General features: G+C 47.4%; 2 protein-coding genes across 2 annotated transcripts in view; one reads left to right on the forward strand and one right to left on the reverse strand.

Moving 5' to 3' along the window:
- Positions 1–14,892, reverse strand: part of BABAM2 (BRISC and BRCA1 A complex member 2) — a 417,702-nt gene extending 402,810 nt beyond the window's left edge. Inside the window, exons 1-2 of the mRNA XM_056123586.1 lie at positions 14,798–14,892; positions 10,785–10,935 (exon numbers count right to left, since the gene is read on the reverse strand). Coding sequence (XP_055979561.1) covers positions 10,785–10,912 — 128 coding nt within the window. The 5' untranslated portion in view covers positions 10,913–10,935; positions 14,798–14,892. The remainder of the gene's footprint in view (positions 1–10,784; positions 10,936–14,797) is intronic.
- A 328-nt stretch (positions 14,893–15,220) lies between these two features.
- RBKS (ribokinase) overlaps positions 15,221–24,509 on the forward strand; it is a 97,028-nt gene continuing 87,739 nt past the window's right edge. The window contains exon 1 of the mRNA XM_056125530.1: positions 15,221–15,336. Coding sequence (XP_055981505.1) covers positions 15,242–15,336 — 95 coding nt within the window. The 5' untranslated portion in view covers positions 15,221–15,241. The remainder of the gene's footprint in view (positions 15,337–24,509) is intronic.

Here is a 24,509-nt window from a genome sequence, read left to right on the forward strand (position 1 = left end):
AGTTGAAAAAGTTTAAAAAAAGAAAAGAATTCAGAAAAAAAGAAAAAAAGAAGAAAAAAGGCTTCATCTCTGGCCTCTGGGCAGGAGATACACCAACACACACTCCAGGGTCAGAGAGTCCTGGCTGCATTTCAGGGCCGTGTTCTCCTGCCTTTGTTTCTTGCTTTCTGTTTCTGGGCCACACCTGGTGGTGCTCAGAGCTTACTCCTGTCTCTGTGTTCAGGAACCACTCCTGGCAGGCCCGCTGGTGCTGGGGATCAAACATGGGTCAGCCAAACGAAAGGCAAATGCTGCAAATGCTGTTCCCGCTGTCCTATCGCTCCAGCCCCAGCTCCACTGGTTTGAGAGAAGGGCAAAACAGAAAGACCAACGTACCAGGGCTGTGATGTGGTACAGACTCCCCTGACACACACACACACACAAACACACACCCCAGAGATACTACTTCATACCTATTAGAAGGGCTGTGATCAAACCAGTAAGTTAGTCAAAAGCAAATCTCCATCTATCCTGTGGCAGCGGTTGACCAGGAGGCAGCGCAGTGCACCTGCTTTGTCTGTGTGTTACCCCAGGTATAGCCCAACACCACAAGAACCCTGCAGAACACGACTGAGAGAACCAGGCCGCTCTCACGGGATGGCTGGCTCCACTGACATAAGGCACCTAAAGGTGTCAAGCTCACAGACAGGAAACACAATGTTAGGAGCCAGGAGGAGAAGGAAGGGAGGGATGAGGAATTACCACTTCGGAGGTGTGGAGTCTCGCTTCTGCAGGATCTCATTGGCCCCAACACTGCAATCCGTTGTGATTAAACCACAATCGAGTGTAAGCTAACGGCAGTACGTACCGAGGTCACGGGTTAAAAATTTTCTGGCAGGGCCCTTGCCCTTAAATCCCCTGTCCTGCCTAAAGTCCACGGAGAATCACTAGGGATGACTCCTGAGCACAGAGCCGGGAGTCAGCCCAGAGCACAGTTGGGTTTGAACCCCCACCCCCCCCCAAAAAAAAATGGTGGAAATAATCCATTTATGTCATGAGTATTTTGTCACAATTAAAAGACCATGTGTAAAGGTCCACATTGAACCTCCATGCTAACAATTTACTAAACCTCAGAAATGTTTGTGTGTGTGTTTATTTAATAATTTATTTAGGTTTTGGTACCATTCTGGCTTTGCTCAGGGCTGACTCCCGGTTCTGTGCTCAGAGATCACTTCTGGTAATACTCAAGGAACTCCATGGAGTGCCGGGGACTGACCCCAGCTCAGCTGCGTGCAAGGCAAGTGCCCAGCCTGCTGTCCTCCCCCACCAGGCCCTGTAGTGTCTCTTTAAATGAAAGTCATCTTACAAATTAAAAAAAAAAATTCTCTTGACGGCATTAAGCCTTTGTAACTGTAGGACAACAAAATGTTCTCCAAACTTCCACTACATCTCTCATCAATAAGTTGGTCAAGATAAAAATAAATAAACCTTTTAAGGGAAAGAAAAAGAAGTCATTTTTCAGAGTCGAAAGAAGCAAGGTCAACGTGGAAAACAACTTTCATAACATGCCATTAGAAAGATAACCAAATTACTCAAGGAAATCTGTCCCTGGAAAAGAAGGTTATGGAATTATGTCTTAAAACCGTGGCACCAAAGAGCAGGATTACTCAAGCAACACGGACGTTCAAAAGACGGCATTTCGACACAGACGTTAAAGAGTCCTTTGCCATGAAGTGACGCCGAAGAAGAGTTAATTAGGGGCCTGAAACACAAGGATGTGCCTATTAACACGCGTTCAAGGAGCCCCACTTAGTCTCCAATCTTCAAGAACTTTGCAAGATTTCACAGGTAACAGTAGGGGAGAGTTTTTGTTTCCTTGAACAATGAAAAGCAGAGCTAGGAATAGATTCAATGAACCTTCGAGTCCCTTTCCTTGCCACGGAGACACCCTGCCTCCCTGAACAATTCCCCTGTGCCAACCAGAAGTCACCCTGAAATAAAGTCACTGCAAGGCATGCACAGCCCGAGACCACCTAGGGCCCCAGGTGCCTTTCTACCCGGCAGCCGAGCACTTGCCGGGCTGTCTGGGAGACGGGCGTCCGTGCCAACACAAGTCCCCTCAATCGGTGATTTCAGAAGTCACTGGGCCGAGGCCAAGTTACACCGCTTTAACTTGTGTCCCCACATCCTAAGCACAAAATACAAAATAGGTGTCCGCATTCTGAAAGCTTGAAAAACCACGAACCCATTTAACATTATTTTTATGACTATGCTGGTGCTATTATAATTGGAGTAAGGCTAGATGAGCGGCTGATCAGGTTGAAGATCTAAACGATGGAAAGAGCAAGGGCTGGAGCGAGAACAATAGCTCTGCAGGTAGGGCATTTGCCTTGCACGCGGCCGACCCGGGTTCGATTCCCAGCATCCCACAAGGTCCCCCAGCACCACCAGGAGTAATTCCTGAATGCAGAGTCAGGAGTAACCCCTCTGCATCACCGGGTGTGACCCAAAAAGCAAAACAATAAATAAATAAAATAAAAAGAAGCAGAAGAAACTTCTATTTCTTCTGGTAAAAAGAGACAGACAGAGACACAGAGAGAGAGACAGAGACAGAGAAAACCCAAGTAGTAATTCCTGGGCTCAGTTAAAGGACTCCCAGTCTGAGGCCTGCTCACAGCTCTCCTGACTCTGCGGTACTGAGATAAGCCCTCTGGGTGCAGCCAAGATGCTGCCCCGTGACACCCCTATCCCCTCGCAGCCCAGCCCCCACCAGCAGCGCCCCCACTGCCCCCAATGCCACCAGAAGAGGCTTCAGGGCAGGCTCCTGAGCACAGTGAGGACCGTGGCACGTCTCTGCCCGATGATTCACGTTCAATCTTTAGAAAGACAGGACAGAAAAAGTGACAGAGGCCTTGCATGTGACCAACCTCAGGAAGACTCTGGCACTGTTCCCCCGAGCACTAGCGGATGCAGAACTGGAGGTCCCAAGCACCTCCGGGTGCGGTCCTGAGCACCACAGGGAAGACTGGGAGGCACCACAATCCCGGGCCCTTCCACTGAACCTGGTTGCCTGACAATCACCAGCAGTCTCCCAGAATGTTACTTTATATTCCACAAGTGAGTGCAGTCCTTCTATGTCTGTCCCTCTCTTTCTGACTCATTTCACTTAGCATGATACTTCCCATGTCCATCCACTTATATGCAAATTTCATGATTTCATCTTTTCTAACAGCTGCATTGTGTAGCTGTACCAAAGTTTCTTTAACCAGTCAACTGTCTCGGGCACTTGGGTTTGTTTTTTTTTTTAGATTCTGGCTATTGTAAACAGTGCTGCAATAAACATACAAGTGCAGATGTCATTTCTACTTGCTGTTTGTTTGTTTTTTTGTTTGTTTGTTTGGATATACTCCCAGAAGTGGTATTACTGGGTCATATAGAAGCTCAATTTCTAGTTTTTGGAGGAATGTCCACATTGTTTTCCAAAAAGGCTGGATCTGTTGGCATTCCCACCAAGCATGAATGAGAGTCCCTTTCTACCCACATCCGCACCAGCACTGGTTGTTCTTGTTCTTTTTGACGTGTGCCAGTTTCTGTGGTATAATATCACATTGTTGTTTTGATTTACATCTCCCTGATGATTAACAATGTAGAGCATTTTTTTGTGTGCCTTTTGGCCATTTGTATTTCTTTTTTGAGGAAGTTCTGTTAATTTCTACTCCCCATTTTTTGATGAGGTTGTAGGTTTTTTTCTTGTAAAGTTCTATCGATGCCTTGTATATCCTGGATATGAAGCCCCTATCTGATGGATATTGGTTAAATAATTTTTCCCATTCCGTGCAGAGCCTCATTCTTGAACTGATGTGACAACCAAGAATCCTAAATTTGAGGAAAGTCACCAACTACTCTGACCCCAAGTATCTTTTGAAATTCGTTTTCTCCCCTCCCCCCCCCCAACTTCCCTACTTCCCTGTTGGATCCCAGCCCTTGCAGTAGCCAAGTAAATCTTAGAAACTGTAGGGCTTCTTCCCTCCCCTGCATATGGTGCTCCCTTTTTACATCAAATTCCCCAGCTCCTCCTGCTGAATTATTCTCACCTTTCATGAACTGAACCCTTCATTCCCTTCCACCATTTCTCAATCAACCCTTACCAGTGCAGTCTGCATCCATGTCTTCTTCTCAAGGAGTTAAAAAACAGATTGGGGAGTTGGCACAGAGGGTAGGGTGACACACAGCTTGCACACAGCTGACCCGGGTTCGACTCCCAGAACCCCATATGGTTCCCCAAGCACCGCCAGGGGTAATTCCTGAGTGCAGAGCGAGGAGTGACCCCTGTGCAATGCCGGGTGTGACCCAAAAAGCAAAAATAAATAAATAAATAAATAATAGATTGGGTTACACTCTATATTTTCCAGACTCATAACTTTGGCCATGAAGGCATGCTTCAAGTAGACTATGAGCAGATTGGAAATTTTTCCTCTCTTTTTTGTTTTTTTATTTTTCACACCAAAAAAAATTAGGTATGTGTGTGAAACCAGAGGAAACATTCACTGGGAACAGAGCATATTATGGTAAGCACTGCTCTGTAGCACTGCACTGTCCCCCCGTTGTTCTTCGATTTGCTCAAGCGGGCACCAGCAACGTCTCACAACAAATCATGAGACTTGTTGTTACTGTTTTTGGCATATTGAATATGTCATGGGTAGCTTGCCAGGCTTTGGCTTGCTGGCGAGATACTCTCGGTAGCTTGCCAGGCTCTCCGAGAGGGGCAGAGGAATCGAACCCAGGTCGCCTGCGTGCAAGGCAAACGCCCTACCCTCTGTGCTACCGCTCCAGTCCATATTATAGTAAAGCTTTAAAAAAAAATTGAGAATATATTCAAGAGTGTGGAATTGTTAGTCTTTCTGATGATACTTTAAACCAAATTTTGAATAGGACCTAATTCCTATCACGGGTCACACATGCATTTGAACCGAAATGAAAATACCCTATATCCGTTGATGCAAATCTGCATTCATGAATTATTCTCTTTATAAATTAAATGAACCTTATGTATCATGTTGGATTAGAATAAAGTATGCTTCTCTAAAAAAAAAAAAAGCGGGGGGCTGGAGTGATAGTACAGTGGGTAGGGCATTTGCCTTGCACGCGGCCTACCCAGGTTCGATTCCCAGCATCCCATATGGTCCCCTGAGCACCACCTGGGGTAATTCCTGAGCAAAGAGCCAGGAGTGACCCCTGCGCATTGCCGGGTGTGACCCAAAAAGCAAAAAGAATAATAATAATAATAAAAATAAATTATAAAAAGCAGGGGGAGGCAGACTGGATTAACTAAATGATGATGTATCTGGATACAACAGTATGCGGCGATTTAAATGAAGTTACTAAAGTTTACCTGGAATAAATATGACTAAGTAAAACCCTTTTGAGAGTAGACACTCCTGGCAGTGCTGGGGGATACCAGAGCCTCACCCCACAGTGTGTGTGTGTGTGTGTGTGTGTGTGTGTGTGTAGACACACGCACACACACAAATACATGCATGCACAGAGAAATGGGGGGCTAATGGTGTGGGGAAGATGTTTCGCTGATTATCAAACTCAGGGTCACGTGCATCTCCCTGACCCTAAGAAACTGTGTACATGGGGCTGGGCAAGGAGAGGAGCCACACCCAGAGTTGCTGGGCTACTCCCAGCTGAGTGCTCAGGGAACTGCATGTGGTGCTGGGGATCAATCCCAGGCTTCCTGCAACAACATGCATGCACCCGCCCATCAGGTCCTCTCTCCAGCCTTTCTTTATTTTTCTTCAGCAAGACAATGTTTAAGAATTAGACCAAGATGGATGAGGAGAATCTGTCCTACGCACTATTGTAACAATCCAGCGTTTTAACAGTTAATATGAGGTAGAACTCACACAAGGACATCGGGGTTCATGAATCAGGACGGAACAAGGAGAAACTGATGCGCATCTGACATCTGTCACTTTAACGTGACGGAGTAGCATGGTCAGCCTCTGTGCCAAGGGTGGCCTTCCCAGGAACTGACGCTGGAATAATCAATTATCCTTGCAGGGAAACAAATTATATCTCTGCTGAGAGAGAAAAATAAAATTCCGCTGAAAGAAAAATAGGAAATGAGAAAGATGGCTGACCTTTATATAGGATAGATCATTTTCCTTAACTTCTTTTTTTAAAATTCAGACACCATGATTTACCATACTGTTTAATGATTTTGGACACAGTGACACTGGACCACACCTGCCACCAGAGAATATATGGAAAATGTCTTAACTGTGCCCCTGTCTGACACCCACAAATCCAACAAGGTCAGACTGATGGAGTTGACTTCATTAAAATAAAAACCACAGAGTACTGGGAGTACCAAGGTAAGACTATAACTCAGCCTGCCCCCTAGGAATCCCGGCAGCCGCCATCTTCCAGAACCCAATGAGAAGCCCTGGTACATGGAAACAGTAACAGCAAATATCAGGCCTCATGGGATGAAGAGGGGGAAGGAGACGGTCCCTCTTGTCCCCCCTCCCCGATGGGACCCTGATATGATGTTCAACTGCTTCTGGCTTCTAGTTAAGCTCCTTAAATAGTAGTAAGTTACTATTTAAGCTCCTTAAATAATAGTAAGATCCAGAGACACACAAAAGAATCTCAGGACCGAGCAGCTCACTGCAGAGATCTCTCCAGACCCTAGAGCAGCCGCATGACATCATATGCTATTCAAAACAAGCAATACAAAATAAACTGTCTAGCATTGCCTTTCCAGCAGGTTTGAGTGGTGGCGGGAAAATTCCAAATAATAACGGTGGGGCTGGTATCGAAATATTGAATGTAATCAAAGTAGAGAGAGTATTGTGGAAACTGTCTGCCACACAGCCAGGGAAAGGGTTGGGATGGGGGGTGGGGGGATACTGGGGACTTTGGTGGTGGAAAGTGTGCACTGGTGAAGGGATGGGTGTTTGATCATTGTATGAACGAAACTCAACATGAAAGCTTTGTAACTGCATCTCACGATGATTCAATTAAAAAAATTGAATTCAAATATTTATAGTACATATTATATAATACATATACCCATCTAAAGGTTAGCATTCAAAACATATAAAGAATTTTTTTAAAACCTAATAACCCCCCCATAAAAAAAAAGACAATCAATAATAAAAGATTATTCCAGCATCAATTCTAGGAAGGCCACCCTGAGTCCAGAGGCTGACCATGCTATTCTGTCACATTAAAGTGATGTCAGGTACACATCAGTTTCTCGTTCTGTCCAGCTTCATTAACCCCAATGTCCTTATATGAGTTCTACCTCATGTTAACTGTTAAAATGCTAGATTGTTACAGTGATGGGTGGGGAAAATTCTCCTTATCCATCTTGGTCTAATTCTTAAATCAGGGCCAGATAGGACAGCACACAGCCAACTAGGATTCAGTTCAATCCCTGGCATCCTGCAATCCCTGAATGCAAAGCCAGGAGTAACCCCTGAACATCACCAGGTGTGGCCTGAAATCAAACAGAAAAGAGAATCCACTTAAAATATGGGCAAAGAAATATACCCCCCCCCAAAGAAATCTAAATTGCCAACAAGTATACAAAAAGATACTTGATTAGTATTAGTAATCAAAGAAATACAAATTAAAATCACAATTGCATACCTTTATCACACCAAATCAATCTGACAAAAAAATTTAAGCCGAACAATAGAGTGTAGCTGATACTATAGAATAAAGAGAACACTTATTCATTTCTGGCAATGTCTCATAAAATAGGAGATGCACATATCCCAAAAGCTAGCAATCCTATTCCTCCTAAGAGAATTCCCTAGAAGGGCAGCTTCAAATATTTTTGATGATCACACTCACAGTTTACACTGGGACCCAGGGCACGTATCCTTTCAACTGAAATCTTCAACACAGTTCACACTGGGACCCAGTGCACGTATCCTTTCAACTGAAATCTTCAAAAAACAAGCACCTATTCTTAGGATGTGGGATACATTCTGATTATTTCCATTCTATCTTCACTTTCAAATGCTGGGGTGTCTCACTCAATTGCTTTTACAACCACTAGTAGAAAAAACAACCCAAGGTAAAAAAAATTCTGGCCATAAAAATATTCCAATGCATGCTTTTCTTGTGCAAAGGTGGGAAATGTACATTTGGCACTTTGGTGAAAAATGCATGACAATATAAAAATCAGCCAGTAGAAGAATAAGTAAAAATTAAGGGCACAGACACACAGTGGAAAACGATTTAGCAGAGCCATTACAGAACTAGAACTGAAGAATTCACATAGATGAATCTCAAGAACTAAAAAAGAGGCAGCAAAACACACAAGCTGCAGAAAATCATGTACGGTATTTATCACTTGCATAGACGTCTCAAAAGTGAAAAAATGCTATCATGTTTTATCGAGAGATACAGTCACAAACAGAGAATAAAGATATGCACGGATCACTCCGGATGGGAACTGTATGCTAAAAGCAGATAAACAAACACACATGAAAACTCTCAGTATCTTTATTGAGAACCATAAGAACCATAACGCCCAAAAGTGGAAGGGGGGAAGAGAGAGAGAGAGACAGAAAGAAAGACAGACAGACAGAGAAGAGAGACACAGACAGAGACAGAGAGAGATCTGCCATATAGGCAGACTGGGTTGAAGTGTGCTAAAAGGAAAACTGGGGACATTGGTGGTGGGAAACGTACACTAGTGGAGGAACGGGTGTTAGAACACTGTATAACTGAAAACTGATCACAAACAGCTTTGCAACTGTGTATCTCATAATGATTCAATTAAAAAAAAAAGATACCCAGGGGGAGAAAGGAGAAAGACCAATGAAAGTACAACAAATGAAGGTGAACAGATAGGAACTGGCCTGGCCCTGGTGCAAGGTCCCATGTGACACAGTTCCCCCCAAGCACCACCAGGTGTGGCCCCAGTGAGCGCCAGCATAGCAGGGCCTGAGCAGCACTAATCCACAAGCCTGGCATACAACCACCCAGTTCCACTGGCCAAGAGTCCCTGGGAAGGGCCCCAAGGCCACCCGAGCACTGCTTGGGAGGTCAAGAACAGAATAAATTTTTTTTTTTAACAGAGCCAAAGAAAAAAAAATGGAATGGGGAAAACGCTGAGAACGTGACACACTAAATAGTCCAAACTTGCCATCTTCAAAATTAAACTAAATTGCCACCCCGGGGAAGCAGCTTCTCTCCAGGCACACAGCGGGTCCGGCAGAGCCTAACGCAGCCGACCGGAGCTCAGTCGTCAGGCTCACAGCTCACAGCTCTCAGCACGGTTCTGTTTGGTATTCAAGAACACTGACGGTCTATTTTTAACCCGGTAATGAAATGCAGAGCATGGTCCCCAAACGCAACAGGTAGCTGTGGGCGGACGCGATGTCAAAGCAGATGCCCCAAACAGAGCCAAGTGCCAGCGAGGTTGAGTCACGGGGAGATGCAGAAAAATGATGACGGCGCAGGTGCCACAGGTTGCCAGCAGCCCTCCCCGCTCTAGAACGGTGCGAGGCATCATCCCGGAGTGCTGAACCCCCAGACGGCTTCAAGACTAGAAAACTCACCAAGAATGACAACATGCGGCATCTTACAAACAGCACATGTTTGTGACCAAATTAACATGGAGCAGAAAGCTAATAGGCACACCGTGGGCACGAGAGAAAAAATTAAAAAAAAAATCCCTGAAAGCGATGCCTGGGTCCCTGCAGATCTCAATATGCACCCTCCCACAAGAGCAAACTCAAGACGACGACTGATTTTACTTTTTTTTTTAAGTGTCAATTCATCTGTCACAGAGCATACCCTCAACTGTATAGACAAATCCAACAGAATCACGAACAGAATTTAATCAATAAGCTAGCTGATCGATAAGCACACTTCCAAGAAGCAAGTCCCAACCCCTGCAATCCGTAACTAAGCAACTTCTCCAGGAAAACATCTCATTCATTCACTCAACCCCTTCCGACTCTTCTGATATGTGTTAGGGACCACAGCAGACTCGAAGGAGTGACATTTTCCAAAATAACTAGCCAGTAAAGTGTCAAAATCATGAAAGACAAAGAAAGACAGGAACTATCCCCAGTTAGGAAGACTTAAAGTCACGACAACTGAATTTAATTTGCATTCAAGATTGGATCCTGGACTCAAAAAAAAAAAAAAATAGGATATTTGTGGAAAATCTAGCAAAACTCAAAAATAAGGTTTTACAGGACAATTGACAGTACTGTAGCAACTCAAATTTTCTGTAGCACTTTGGGAACTGTGTCTGTCATTCTAAATTTATTTCAAAATAAAAAGCTGGGTTATTTTAATGGAACATTTCGAGGTGTGAGATCTAACCATTTCAACCCCATTGTGACAAATGACTCATTCTGGCAAGCCAGTATAATTTTCCTCTTTGGAGAGTTTATCATCAAATGATGTCAGAATCAGAACTTTCTGAGGTTCCAACTCTCATAGTGCATGCTGAATATCAAGGGACAAGACAAGAAAAGAAATCAACGAAGGCAAAACACACTTGCTGAAAACCCCAAGACACGCTGTTAAAGAGATTTCCAAAAGACATGAACATCCCATGCACAGAGCCAAGAATGGCACCCGGCGTAAAGGAGACAGCTCGAGGCATGGAACACCGAGACGTGGACAGAACCAACTCAGCCAACAATGCGTGGTAAGATCATGAGCAATTTTGGTGGTGCTGGGCTTTGCGGAGCAGGAGAGAAAGGTAAAAAAAACCGCGCCGGGCTCGAGGCGCACTCACACAATTCGTTCCGGTTACATACCCAGATTTCAAGTCGGTTATCCTCAAGCAGTTGGTGGCATCCAGTCCCACTTTTCCATTACGGACCACACTGGATATGAATGGGGAGAGCATCGGGGAAATCCGGGTCAAGGCCACTTCTGGGGACATGATCGACTTCAAGGCCAGCACCACTGGAAAGAGAAGGGCAGAGCGGTGAGGGGCGCCCACGCACAGGGGTAGAGGCCAGCAAGCCTCCGGGAAGCTGTCAGGGCACCCACGCAAGTTTCTCCTGCAGGACCTTGTTTCCTGCTGTCTGGGGGGGGAGGGGAACAGCCCCCAGATGCTTAGACTGCTGCAAAGACAAAAGCACCACTTTTTTATTGAATCACTGTGGGACAGACCCTTACATCACTGGTCATGATTGAGTTCAGTCCTCCAGTGTCCCAACACCCAGCCCTCCACAGTGTACATTTCCCAGCACAAGTGTCCCCAGGTTCCCTCCCATCACCCTCCACCCGCCTCTGTGGTACACGGTTTTCCTCCCTCCCTCCCTCCCGCTCTTTGTGTCTCTCTGTCTCTGTCTGTCTGTCTCTCTCTCTCCCCCCCTCCACCCCCATTAAGGCATTGCAGTTTGCAATACTGACACAGAAAGGTTATCAAGAACATCCCTTCACCTACTTTTAACCCTCAGATAAAGCACCACTTTTCACATATGGAGGCAATCACTGAAATCCAATTCCCTCCTTTCCAAAGCTGCCTTCCACACTGGCATGCTATTAAGCCTCTCCCTCCCTGACTGTCTTACAACTTATTTTAAAATGTTATTGGGGGTGGGAGGGAGCAAACCTGGCAGTGCTCACGGCTTGCTCCTGGCTCTGTGCTCAAGGGTCACTCCTGGCGGGCTCAGCGGGCCACATGGGGCCGGGGTACAGCAGGGTGCTTGTTTTGCAAGGCAACACCCAGCAGAGCTCAAGAGGCCTAAAGTGGCGTGTGGGGATTCGAACCGGGACGCAGCCACCTGCAAGGCAAGTGCCTTAGCTCCTGTACTAGGTCTCCGACCAACAAGGAACTTCAGTAGTTGAGGCCCTACTGACCACTGTCTCCACTCAACATGCAAAAGTTATTAACTGCCAGGATAGAAATCCCTCCCTCTGTGTCCCCACAGGGGCAAGAATCCGAGTCAAAATATCTAATATTCCAGAATAAACATAATCCGCTTGAATTGTCACTTCAGATAGATCTTTCCTAGCTGCCCCTCCACCAAGGCATATGAACTACCTGCTCTGTGATCTCTCCCCTGCCAGGACCATGTGTTGAACCCCTGTAAGTATTTAACAAAAGGACCTGGCAAACACTAAACACCCACTACAATAGTGCTTAAAAAAAAAAAAAAGATGCAAACTTAAGAAATATTTAGTGCACATGAAGAGAAGATAATTTCCCCCACCCCCCAAAAAAACGTGGTAGAAGATAATCTATCTGAGGAACAGATATAGCAAAAATCCATGTAATTAAATCATAGAAGTCTACACTTGTGCACCCAGTTATTAAGCACCGCAAACTAGGATGGATCTGAAAGTCTTTTACTTTAAGGCACTGAGAAGTTCTGACAACTGAAAATACAAAAGCACAACCAATAAATCATATCTAAATGACTTGGAAACCCCTGGGGTTGCGGGAGGGAGTACGTGAATTCCTCACAACAAGTTTCTAAGCGAAAGCTTCAACTTCCAAAGGTGAATAAGTCAACTGAGATGATCATTTTTTTCCTCAGCTGAAAGGATAATCCCACATCAAAAGCAAAATTGACTTTCTGCAAGTTAAAATTACAAGGAAATGAAGCCCTGGATCTAGTTTTCATGTATGATGCCATGTGAGACTTACGTGTCCCCTCAAAAAATAAATAAATAAAAAATTTTTTAAAATTTGAAAAAATGAAAACGGGTGCCCGTTTCTATCATTTCAGAGAGTGAATAAGGGAAGGGCTGCAGTGGTCTTTAAAAATAATAATAACCTCATGACCCGATGTAGTGGTGACACAGAACACCTCTGAGGCAGAGCAAACCTACACTCTAGTCCCCAAATCATCTGCAAGTAGGAAACACGGTTTGCTTCTTAACAGACGCCCACCCGCTCTGTGGCACTCCAACGTGATCAAAAAGAGTAAACATCAAACGCAAGGCTTTTATCCATCATCAAAATCACATACCTTCCTCGAACACTGCCTCTATACACAGCCTCCATATACGTTACTGAGGCAGATCTTCATAACCCAGAGCAGAGGGGCCGGTAGGAGAATTCACAATTAACAGATGACATGGATAACTTTCCTAATCTGTCTTTAAACAGTTTTCTAAGACTGTATCATTTTGAAGTTTGGTTTTTTTTTCCTAATACACTCACATTCCAACTTTTGGGGGGGAGGTTCACACTCAGGTGCTTGGAGAGGGAAGTGGAGTCCACACTAGGAACACACAGAAGAGAGTTCCAGCTTACAGAGCATGTACCCAAGCCCGTGTGCTATCTCCTTGCTCTTCCCTACTGATGTCACTGCTAGTGAAAGGCTGTTTAACCAAGTAACAAGCCAAAGAGAAAGACAAAAAAATAAATAAATAAATAAATAAAGGCTCAACAAGTCCAGGTAACTTGTCCAAAGACACAAACCCAGCAAACAGAAAAGTCAGAATTCAAATCCAGATCTTCCTGCAAATTCACCATAACCATCTCCCTCTCAAACATTTTATGACTTCAAACATTTAAAGACAAAAGCATCAAGAGGAACTTACTTTTTTTTTAAAAAACCATTCAAGTTACAATACTTGTACAGACCAAAAAAAAAAAAAAGTCATGACGTTAATGGCTGCTACACAGCTGGAAATAAATTCCACCACTGCTCAAGTTGGCCGGGGGTGATTCCCCCCGCCCAGAGACTCCAGGAACTGAGCTGATGCAGAAACCAAAGGGTACAAAAGGTGACAGTCACCCATTCCAACTCAGCAATTGGCATGACCTCAGAATGACACTCGAAGGAATGAATTTCTTTGTTTCCAGAACAGCCCTGATACTTTTATTTTTCTGACAGTTCATGATCTCACGCAGCGTTAAAATGCTTCAACTGTGAGGAGTTCTGAGCCCTCGAGAGGAGGGGGGAGAGGGAGGCAGACCCCCAAACCGAATCACCTGCGAGCCAGACTGAAGGCCTTTGGTGCCGTGCTCTGGACCGGGGACCCCGGGTGGGCTGCACCCCCTCGCCCCCTCCCCGACCCCCACCTGACACAGGACCAGCGTCCGCACATCTGCACATCCCACCGACACAGCAGGGCCAGCAGAGCCGGGGAGGCCGACCTTGCAGGCGCCCAGGCCCCCTGGAAGGCCAACCGTGCAGTTTACACATCCTGGTTGTGACATTTCAGAAGGAAAACGCCGAAAGACGACTTTTCCGGGGTCGGCTGCCCGCCCCCAACCTAGGGTCACCTAAGGTTCTGCCGGGTGGCCTGGGGAGTCCACCGACGCCTCCAGCCGGCCCCCGCTCCTTGCAATTAATCAAGGATGCGATGACGAGCGCGGAAACATGTGCCCGGCTGACGTCATGGAACGGAAAGGGGTGGCGTCCTGCTGCGTCACGCCGACGTCACGCCGCGCACGAGGGAAGTTACCCGGGGAAAGCAACTCCTCCCGGGGGAGGGGGGGCAGCTTGCGTCCCCCTCCCCCCAAAGGAAACACCCAGATCGGCTGGGACCCCGAGGGCGCCCCACCTCGCTCTAGGGGAACACACGAGGGGGCGGCCGGGGGGCGGGCCCCGATCTGCCTCCGCGCTCGGTCGCTCCTAGAGGGCGGGAGCAAGCAGGGGCGAGTGGGCGCGGGCGAGCTGGCAGAAGGGGCAGCCTCGGGGCCGGGGGAGCAGGGGGGCGGGCGGGGGTCGTCCTGCGGGGAGCGGGGTGGTCTCTGGAGCAGGGCCCGGCTCTACAGGGAGGGGGAGGCCGGGCCCCGGCGCACTGCGGCCGCGACGCCGCTCGGGATGCAACCTCCCCGCACCAGCCCCAGTCCAGGTACCTGGAACTTAGTCCCGATCGGTAACCGGCGACTACGCGGGGCACGGGTTACCCGAGCGCGCCCCCGACCGACGCACCGCTCTGCGCGCGCGCCGCGGCCCGATGCGTGCGCGCCCCCGCCGGCCCGGCCCGACGTGCGCGCTCCCGGCCCGACGTGCGCGCTCCCGGGGCGCCGCGCCGGCTGGCGGGGCCGCCCCCGCGGTGCCTGACGGACGCTCGGCCGGTCGCGTCTCTCGGGGGGCCGCGCGCTGGGGGGCTCGGCGGGGCCCGTCTCGGGCGCGAGGGGCCGGCGCGGGCGACGGGGGCCTCGGGGGGAGCGGGGCTCGCCGCCGCCCGGTCCCGTCGGGCACTCCGCGGGCGCCCCGCCGCGGCTAGGCCCGCGCGGGTGTCGGCGTCCCGGAGGGCAGAGGGCAGAGGGCAGAGGGCAGAGGGCGGCCGCGGCGCTATGGCGGCGTCCGGGGATCCCTGCGGGCAGGGGCAGGAGGAGGTGGCGGCGGCGGCGGTGGTGGTGGTGGGCTCCTGCATGACCGACCTGGTCAGGTTAGTGGGGGGCTGCGGGAGGGGGGGGCGTGCGGGAAGGCGCCCGGGCGGGGGGTGGGGGGCGTCCCGGGACGTGCCCCCTCCCCCACCCCCGCGTGCAGCAGGGTGGTCTTGGGCGCCTGCAGGCGGGGCGCCGCGGGGAGCCCACCCGGACGGTGAGCGCCCCCCCCAGCCCCGAGGGCGCGTCCGGGTCGAATCCCTCGTACACGGCCTTTCCCCGCATCTTTCCATCCAGTGGTCCCCCAGAAAGGGGGTGGGGGTAGGAGAAGCACGCTAAGGGGAAAAGCGTGGTTTTGTGAGGAGGGAGGCGGGACGGACGGACGGACGGACGCGTCCTGAGCGCTGAAAAATGCTGTTCTGGTTGTAAAATTCGTATCTGGTCGGGGCTGGAGCAGCCGCACAGCGGGTTGGGGCGTTTGCCTTGCAAGCAGCCGACCCAGGTTCGATTCCCAGTATCCCATATGGTCCCCCGAGCACCGCCAGGAGTGATCCCTGAGTGCAGAGCCAGGAGTAACACCTGTGCATCGCCGGGTGTGACCCAAAAAGCAAAAAATATATATATATATCTGTTCATTGTAAATATATATTTGTTTTTAAATCCAAGAGCACCCCACTCTTCAGATCGCCTCTTTCAGATTTGTTGACTGGCTGTTCCGATGTCATGCTATTTTGTATTGCAAAGAAAAAAACAAAATGGAACAGGCCTACTGTAGTAATAGCTGCTCTGCTGCGCAGACCCCCGCCCTCTTCCAAAGACCGGGAAAGACATAATCATCGGTTGACCTTGAGACAGTTAAAAGAAGGCATCAAATCCCTGCACCGGAACCACCTGTGTTTTATGTAGCAAAGAGTTCGATGGTAATCACATAAGCAACGCAGCTCCCATCACTCACTGCATGTGAGCCGGGGGTTATTTAAGCTTCGAGGGGAGGTCAGAGTCTGCAAGCCTTCTTAAGTAGATGCAGTGCCTGCTAGAAGGGCCAGAGCGGAGTAGTAGCAGCCAGCAGCAAAGGACTTGACATGCCCTTAGTGCTCCACAATACTGAGTCCCCACCTTTCCAGCCACCACAAAGTGAGACGTGCTGATTTCACCGACTCTTCAGTTCAGTACACTTGGGGAAGAGGCTCTTAAATCCCTCTCTGTTGCAAGAGTCTTTCTAAAAGGGGGTGGAGATCCGTGAGCACCTCCAGGTGTGGCCCAAAAACAAAAGGAGTCGCTGGAAAAGGAGTTAGCAAGCTTAATAAAGGGTCAGATAATAACTTTGGGGGCTCTATAGGTATATGGTGGTCTAGAAAGGCACTTTTTCTTTAGAACCCTTTAGAAATACAAAAATTGCTTCATATCTTTGTGAGTTGCTTGGGTTTTTTTGGAGCGATGGTTTTGGTACTATCTCTCCCCCCCACCCCAAAAAAAAAACTTTTGATCTCCAAAGCCTTGCAAAAAAGCCTACAGGCCATAATTTGCTGACTACCGTCTAAAACGCGAGTGACTAGCCTGTGAGAAGTGATTCATGCTACTGGGGGTTACTTTCTGAAAAGAGTGACTTGGTATTTGTCAAGTTTAAATATGTTTCATTTAGTTCCATCGAAAATCAAGGCATAATCTTTGGCCAGTTGGTAAGGCACCTTTCTTGCATGTGGTCAGACTGGTTTGATTCTGAGCACCACTTTTGGATCCACCCAAAATAATCCCTGAGCACTGTCCAGGGTAGCCCAGACCCCCACCCCACCCCAAAGGGAATAAAAAGGGAACGAGCCAGAGGCTGGAGCGATAGCACAGCGGGTAGGGTGTTTGCCTTGCACGCAGCTGCCCCGGATTCAATTCCCAGCATCCCATATGGTCCCCAGAGCACCGCCAGGAGCAATTCCTGAGTGCATGAGCCAGGAGTAACCCCTGTGCATCGCCGGGTGTGACCCAAAAAGAAAAAAAAATAAAAGGAAACAAGCCAGATTGTGTCTTAAGTTTCTTCTTTTGAGAACCCATCCAACTCCATTTTTCCCATACTTTTACCAGTGAAACTCCGTTTTCTCACGTACCCCACCTGATTAAGATTGTCAAGGCTATAATCCAGTCACTTGATTGTTAAACTAAATTAGAACTTGCAGTGGAACTTGTCTCTGGGCCATTCAAGGTAATGACAGTACATTCCAACGCAAATATTCTCCAAACTTTGGGGAGGAGAAGATATCAGAGGCCCCTGTTAGCGTCTGTCCGGATTTTAAAAGTGTGTTTTAGAGCCAGAGGAATTTCTGTTTTATTCCAGCCCTTCGGTATGTAAACAAGTAAAGTAACTGAGGGCCAGAGTAAACACACTTTGATTCTAGGTCACCTAATTTCTCTTGCCATTTTCCCTCATGAAATACCCAGGTTTCTATCACTAACAGGAATCATTAGTAAAAATGCTATTCCTGTAGATGCCACTAATTCCCACAAGCTTACTACAAGCAGTTCATGGTCCTTTGATGACTTCTGACGAGCACAGTATAGGACTTACTTTAAACCCTGTATCGCTGATAAATAAGATTAATTTCCTTACAGTATAGCTCATGATTAGTTTCCTATTGGATCAGAGTCCCACAAACTTAATGACTTGGATTTCTGGAGCTCAGAAGTCACGCTAAGCTAAAATGTAGGTGTCAGCACGGCTGCATTTCTCTCTGAAGGCAGAAGGAGACAAGAAGCTTGGAAGAGGCAGTTAAGTAAGAATTGAGGCTCCCACATTACTTGTCTGTCTGGCCCGTTCCCTCTTCAGTCTGTCCAGTCCTCACACAGCACCGCAGCCCGTTCTCCTCCCTTCTTTCATAGTTTAAGAACTGTGGGACCCAGCTGCATAGTTCGGGATCATCCCCTTAGTACAAAGTTGCTCGACTTGACTCCCCCCATCTCGCCTCCCCCACCCCTTGCCACAGAACAGAACAAATTACAGGGACTAGGAAATAAACATTTAAGCAGGTGGTGATCAGAGTTAAAGTTGAGCACGAGTACGGCGCATAAGGCGTTTGTCTCGCACACAGTCAACCCGGGTTTGATCCTCGTCACCACACACGGTCCCCCCAAGCACAGCCACGTGTATCCCAAACAAAAAAAAATAGCAAACGGAGTAGCTGAGTCTGAAGTCTGTAGCTTGGTGCCTCCCAGTCCCTCTTCCACACTATGCAGAAGAGGAAACAGGTGAAATGAGTCGCCCGAAATCGTGAAGCCACTTAGTGGCCCAGTGAGAGCTGGGGGCCAGGATTCCTGACCTTGGCCTTGTCGATCTTCCCTTTCTCTACATTGCACCTGTCACCTGCGGTTTAAGAACTTAACCGTCTGTGCCCTCAGTTAATGTTCGCTTGTAAATTGATAAGGAGTCTATTAAAAATTTCATCATTCCTAGGTTTTAAGATAGAAGTAAAGTAGAGAATGGCTGCTCTCAGGCACGTGAGCGGCCTGGACTTGATCTCTGGCACTGCTCGGTCCCCAGGGCAACTGCTGCCCAGGCTCGGAGTCAGGAAACACACAAACAAGCACTGCGAGGGGTGGCCCCAAATCCAAAGAAAAGAAAGAAGTTTAAGTACTGAAGATCCTGCGTGTAACTGTAATTAACCTAAACACCCAGGCCCGGACTGTCAAAATCCCTTTCGAGACAGAACTAGTCTATATCTAAGCACTCTTGGACAGCACCCAAGGCCAAGTCATGTTCTATGTACCCTGCATGCCAAACTGCTAATTCAAGTCCGTGAGCCATTTTTTTCCCCGTTTTTAATGTTAGTCCACCATAAATAGTAAGCTCTGTGCAACTAAATGTTTTTAAAACCATTAGCTTATTTGACACGCAAACAAACATTACCCACCTGGCTTTAGCATTGATTTTCTTCTGGAACACCCATCTTTGAAGCTCCATATTGCAAAGATAAGTTTCCCCAAGAGTTAACTTGATATAAGTCAGATTTCCTTCAAGGACTTACCTCCGTGAAAGCCCAGCATTCATGAGCTTTTTTAAATGTTAGGTGAACCATTCGTCTGGGAATCATACTTTTACTCGTGAACTTTATTTCTCACAAAATGTACCACATATATTTCCGTTATTAACAAGACTTACTGATTTTTGCATGGTATGCAACTCCCTTCCCTAGGTGCAAAAAGGGAGAGAGCAATGAGAAACAGCCCCAAACCCTGCGTTAGTGTCTAGCGGGACAGACAGAGTCTGGACAGAAGGAAAAGGCACGCAGGATATTGGATAAATGCTCCAGAGGAAAAAGCAAAGCCTGAACGGGGACAGGAATGGTGATTTTAGATCCTTGGCCACAAAAAAGACTCACCAAGAGAATGATGTTAAGAAAATAGGGGAAAGGAAGGCAGTTGATGTTTAAGGACTTTGGGACATACCCCTAACGAGACATACCCTGAAGAGCAGGGTTTGGGCAGAGAGTGACATAATCTGACTTACATGGATTATTTGGGGGGCTGTAGGGAAGACCAGGTGGCCGAGGACAGAAGCAGGGAGAACAAATCAAAAACTGAGTTGGGAGATGATGGTGCCTACGGGGCAGCACAAGTGGATAGAAGTAAGCATATCCTTTTTTTTTTTTAGCATTCTTTTTTTTTTAATTTTGTGAATTTTTTTATAATTTACTTATTTATTGAATCACTGTGGGAAAAGTTACAAAGCTTTCAGGTTTAGGTCTCAGTCATGCAAATATCAAACACATTTCCCTTTACCAATACTTATTTTTTACCACGAAGAACCCCAATAAAACCCTACCCCCCACCCCTCCCAGTCCCTGTGAGGCAGATGAATTCTAGTTAGCATTCTATCTACTTTGACTAGATTCATTGTTTCAATAAAAGATGCACCATTATTATTTATTTAGAGTTTACCCCCCCACCCCCAAATCAGACATGCTGAAAAAGCGTTGTGAAATGATTTGCGTTCTACAGCTGGGTTCAAGAATTAAATGTTGTCATGCGGCTGCAATAGCGGCCGCGCGGTTTTGGATTTCTACTGTTTTACTTATTAACCCTGGAAGTATTTCTACTAAAAGTCAGATAATTAAGAGATTGGTTTCTGTGCTCTGGAGTCGTGGCCGTGCCAGAGAGCCACCTCGTGGGGGGCAACTGGTGACCTCGGTAGGGCATGAGGAATGGGCTGGAATGCCCCCCTTCCCATGAGGTTTTCATCACCCCCACACCCCCGGCTCATACCTGCTCTCCACAAGGCTCCCATGCGGCTGCCATCTTTCTTTCCAGAGAGCTTTAGCATTCTTTAGTGTTTGATTTTAAACATACCTGCACAGAAAGATTCTAAGAGCGCATCTCCAATTCTGTAACATGAAATATCTAGGGGATACTTTGTGTGTGTGTGTGTGTGTGTGTGTGTGTGTGTGTGTGTGTGTGTGTTTTTAATCTTTTATTTCTTTTTTCTTTGTAATTTTATTTGTATTCTTTTTCTTTTTTGTCATTCTTTCAATCACCATGAGATACACAGTTACAAATTTTCATGATCGGGTTTCAGACATGCAAAGTCCCAACACCCATCCCTCCACGAGTGTACATTTCCCACTACCAGTCCCTGACTCTCTCTCTCTCTCTCTCTGTTTCTCTCTCTCTCTCTCTCTCTCTCTCTCTCTCTCTCTCTCTGTATGCATCTTCTGATAGACTTTGATGATAGAACTGACAGAATTTGCAGAGTGAGAAGTCAAGAATTATCCCCAAGGGGCTGGAGAGATAGCACAGCGGGTAGGGCATTTGCCTTGCATGTGGCCGACCCGGGTTCGATTCCCAGCATCCCATATGGCCCCCTGAGCACCGCCAGGAGTGACTCCTGAGTGCAGAGCCAGGAGTAAACCCTGTGTATCGCCAGGTGTGACCCAAAAAGCAAATTAAAAAAAATTATCCCCAAATCCTAAGCCCTCCCTACCAATGGAAGAGGGGGCTGGACTTTGTAGCACTTGCCAGCAAAGTTTGCTAGGTCTGAGGGGGCAGTCCGGGCACCTCATGGGCCATGTGAGAGTTCAGTGGCCGCTTTGACACCCAAGTGAAGTAGTCCAGACATAAAGAGCTCCAAGTAGAGAAGAAAGGTTCTGCTAGAGACACAAACTGGACAGTCTTTAGATTACAGATGACTTGTTTCTTTCAAATTCTTATCACTATTTTATTTTTTAATTTTTATTAGTGAAACACTATGAGGTACAGTTGTAGACTTACAAATTTTTGTGCTTGGATTTCAATTATACAATGATCAAATACCCATCCCTCCACCAGTGCCCATTTTTCACCACCATGGGTCTCAGTATCCCTCACACCCCCCAACCTCCCCCCCCCCCCATCCCACCTGCCTCTGTGGCAGGGCACTCCCTTTTGTTCTCTCTCTCCTTTTGGGTGCTGTGGTTTGCAAAAGAGGCATTGATTGGCAATCATGTTCGGTCTAGAATATACTTTCAGCATGCATCTCCCATCCTGGGCAGATCTTCCCAACACCCTTTATTTGGTGCTCCCTTCTCTATCTGAGCTGCCTTTTCCCCTAGCATGTGCAGCTGGCCTCCAACCCATGGAATAAACCTCCTGGTACTTAGCTATTCTTGGGTATAAGTCTCCTATTTTGTTACTTTATGTTCCCCAGATGAATGCAGTCTTTCTATGTCTGTCCCTGCCTTTTTTTTGGGGGGGGGGGGGGGTGTCACATTCGGTGATACACAGGGGTCACTCCTGGCTCTGCACTCAGGAATTATTCCTGGCGATGCTCAGGGGACCATATGGGTTGTTGGAAATTGAACCCTGGTCAGCAGCATGCAAAGCAAATGCCCTACCGGCTGTGCTAGATCGAGTCCCTGTCCCTCTCTTTCTGACTCATTTCACTTAGCATGATACTTTCCATGTGGCACCACTTGTATGTAAATTTCATGACTTCATCCTTTCTAACAGCTACATAGTACTCCACTGTGTAGATGTACCAAAGTTTCTTTAACCAGCCATCTAGATTACAGATGACTTTTGGTTTGGGGGCCACACGTGCTGCGCTGGTGCTCAGGGCTTGTTGCCAGCGCTGTGCTCAGGGAGCACTCCTGGCGGGGTTCCGAACCGTGCCGTGTACAAAACAATTTTCCTACCCATTGTACTATCAGGCCAGCCCCTAGATTTGGATTGTTTTGTTTTGGAGCCACATTCGGTGATGCTCAGCAGTAATTCCTGGCCCTGTGCTCAGGAATTACTCGTTACATGTTTGGGGGACCATTTGGGGTGCTGGGGATCGAACCCAGGTCATCTGCGTGCAAGGCAAATGCCCTACCCTCTGTACTCTGGCCCCACCCCTAGACGGTGCTTCAAACCCAGGAGGTGGGATGAGATTTCCAAGGGTACCGGCCCTTAGGGTACACCGACTTTTCCACGGGGCATCTGTTAGAGAGCCCATCTCCTGTGTAGAGCCCTGAAACTTCTGAGACAAGTTTAATACCAGCCCATGTTTACTTTTCAATGGCAATAGACTGATGTCAGCTGAAACCCTATGTTATGCTTTAACGTGCTCCAATTAAAAGTGATAGCTCGAGAGAGAGGGCTCATGTTCAACCAAGCATCTAAATTTATCCTTGACAACTCAGGAACGGATTGCCAAAGATTTGAGTTGGATAGTGGAACAAGTGAATTTAGAAGCTTTGAGATACAAAGTGACTGGAACATTCGACCTAGATTTCTTATAAGTGCCAAATGATATACGGCCCTTTAAAAAAGTTTATACATGGGGCTGGAGCCATAGTACAACGGGTAGGGCATTGGCCTTGCACGCGGCCAACCCATGTTCAATCCCTGGCATCCCATCTCTGAGAACCGCCAGAAATGATTTCTGAGTGCAGACCGAGGAGTAATCCCTGAGCATCGCCAAGTGCAACCCTAAAAGCCAAAAAAAAAAAAAAAGTATATGGGCCAGAGTGTTGTTACAGTGGATAGGGTGCTGTCCGTACGTGCCTGGTTCGATCCTCAGCACCCCATATGGTCTCCCAGGCCTGCCAGGAGTGATCCCTGAGTCGAAGCCCCGAACCCCACCAGGCATGCCTCCTGCAAGTAAGAAAAGTAATCAATGATGGACCAATTGTGTCACCCTCTGCCATTCTTTCTTCCAGAATCCTCTCGTTAATATTTAGAACAGGTGAGCCTCTTAGAGACACATTTTCTAGAAAGCAAAGGTGGTCCCAAAATATACTATTTGGGGGGTCAGAAAATAGCTCAGGGTTTCGTGGACACTTACAAGTATGTGAAACTCCAGAGTTTGATCCCTGACCTACAGATCAAACCAAAGTTGGATTACGTGACCTCCCACCCCCAGGCACTGCTGGGATTGCCTGGTGCCCCTAACCTCTAGGCCAGCATCGCTTTGCCAAGTGCCAACATGGACTCACCCAGCTCAGTTGGCTGAGTAGCACCAGGAGTGGCCTCCGGGACCCACAAGCACTGCTTGGGAGCACGCCAAAATTTAAAAATGTCCTTTCCTGATATTAAAGGAATATAAAATCATAATCATAAAATATAAAATCTCTAAAATCATCACTACTCATTGTCCTTTTGGCGGGGGAGGGGGTCACACCTGGCAACGCTCAGGACTTAACTCTTGACTCCTTGCTCAGGAGTCATTCCTGGTGGGTCTCAGGGGTCATATGTTGTGCCAGGGATTGAACTCAGGTTGGCTACGTGCAAGACAAGTGACCTACCTGCTCTGCTATCTCTCTGTCCCCTATTCTTTGACCTTAAATTTTAATCTTAAAAGTTTTTATTGATTCCAGTCATTTTCTGAGTTGGTATTTTCTATCCACAGTGTTCTCATATAACAAAAGAAATAATTCATGGGTGAGTTGCTATTATAAGTTCCTTTAAAGATATATAGTAGTAGAAGAGTTGGAGCGATAGTACAGCAGGTAGGGCGTTTTCCTTGCACATGGCCGACCCAGGTTCGATTCTTAGCATCCCATATGGTCTCCCGAGCACCGCCAGGAGTAATTCCTGAGTGCAAAGCCAGGAGTAACCCCTGATCACCGGGTGTGACCCAAAAAGCCAAAAATAAAGAAGGAAAGAAAGATATACAGTACTAGAAGGATGGTCCATGGGTTAAGGTGCTTGCCTTGTATGTGGCTGACCCTGGTCCCCCAGTCGCAGACATGGAGGTAGCCTCAGCTTTGCTGGCTGTGACCAAACCCCTCCATTC

Source organism: Sorex fumeus, unplaced genomic scaffold (assembly GCF_029834395.1).
Source record: "Sorex fumeus unplaced genomic scaffold, SorFum_2.1 ptg000006l, whole genome shotgun sequence".
In the NCBI taxonomy this organism is placed as follows: Eukaryota; Metazoa; Chordata; class Mammalia; order Eulipotyphla; family Soricidae; genus Sorex; species Sorex fumeus.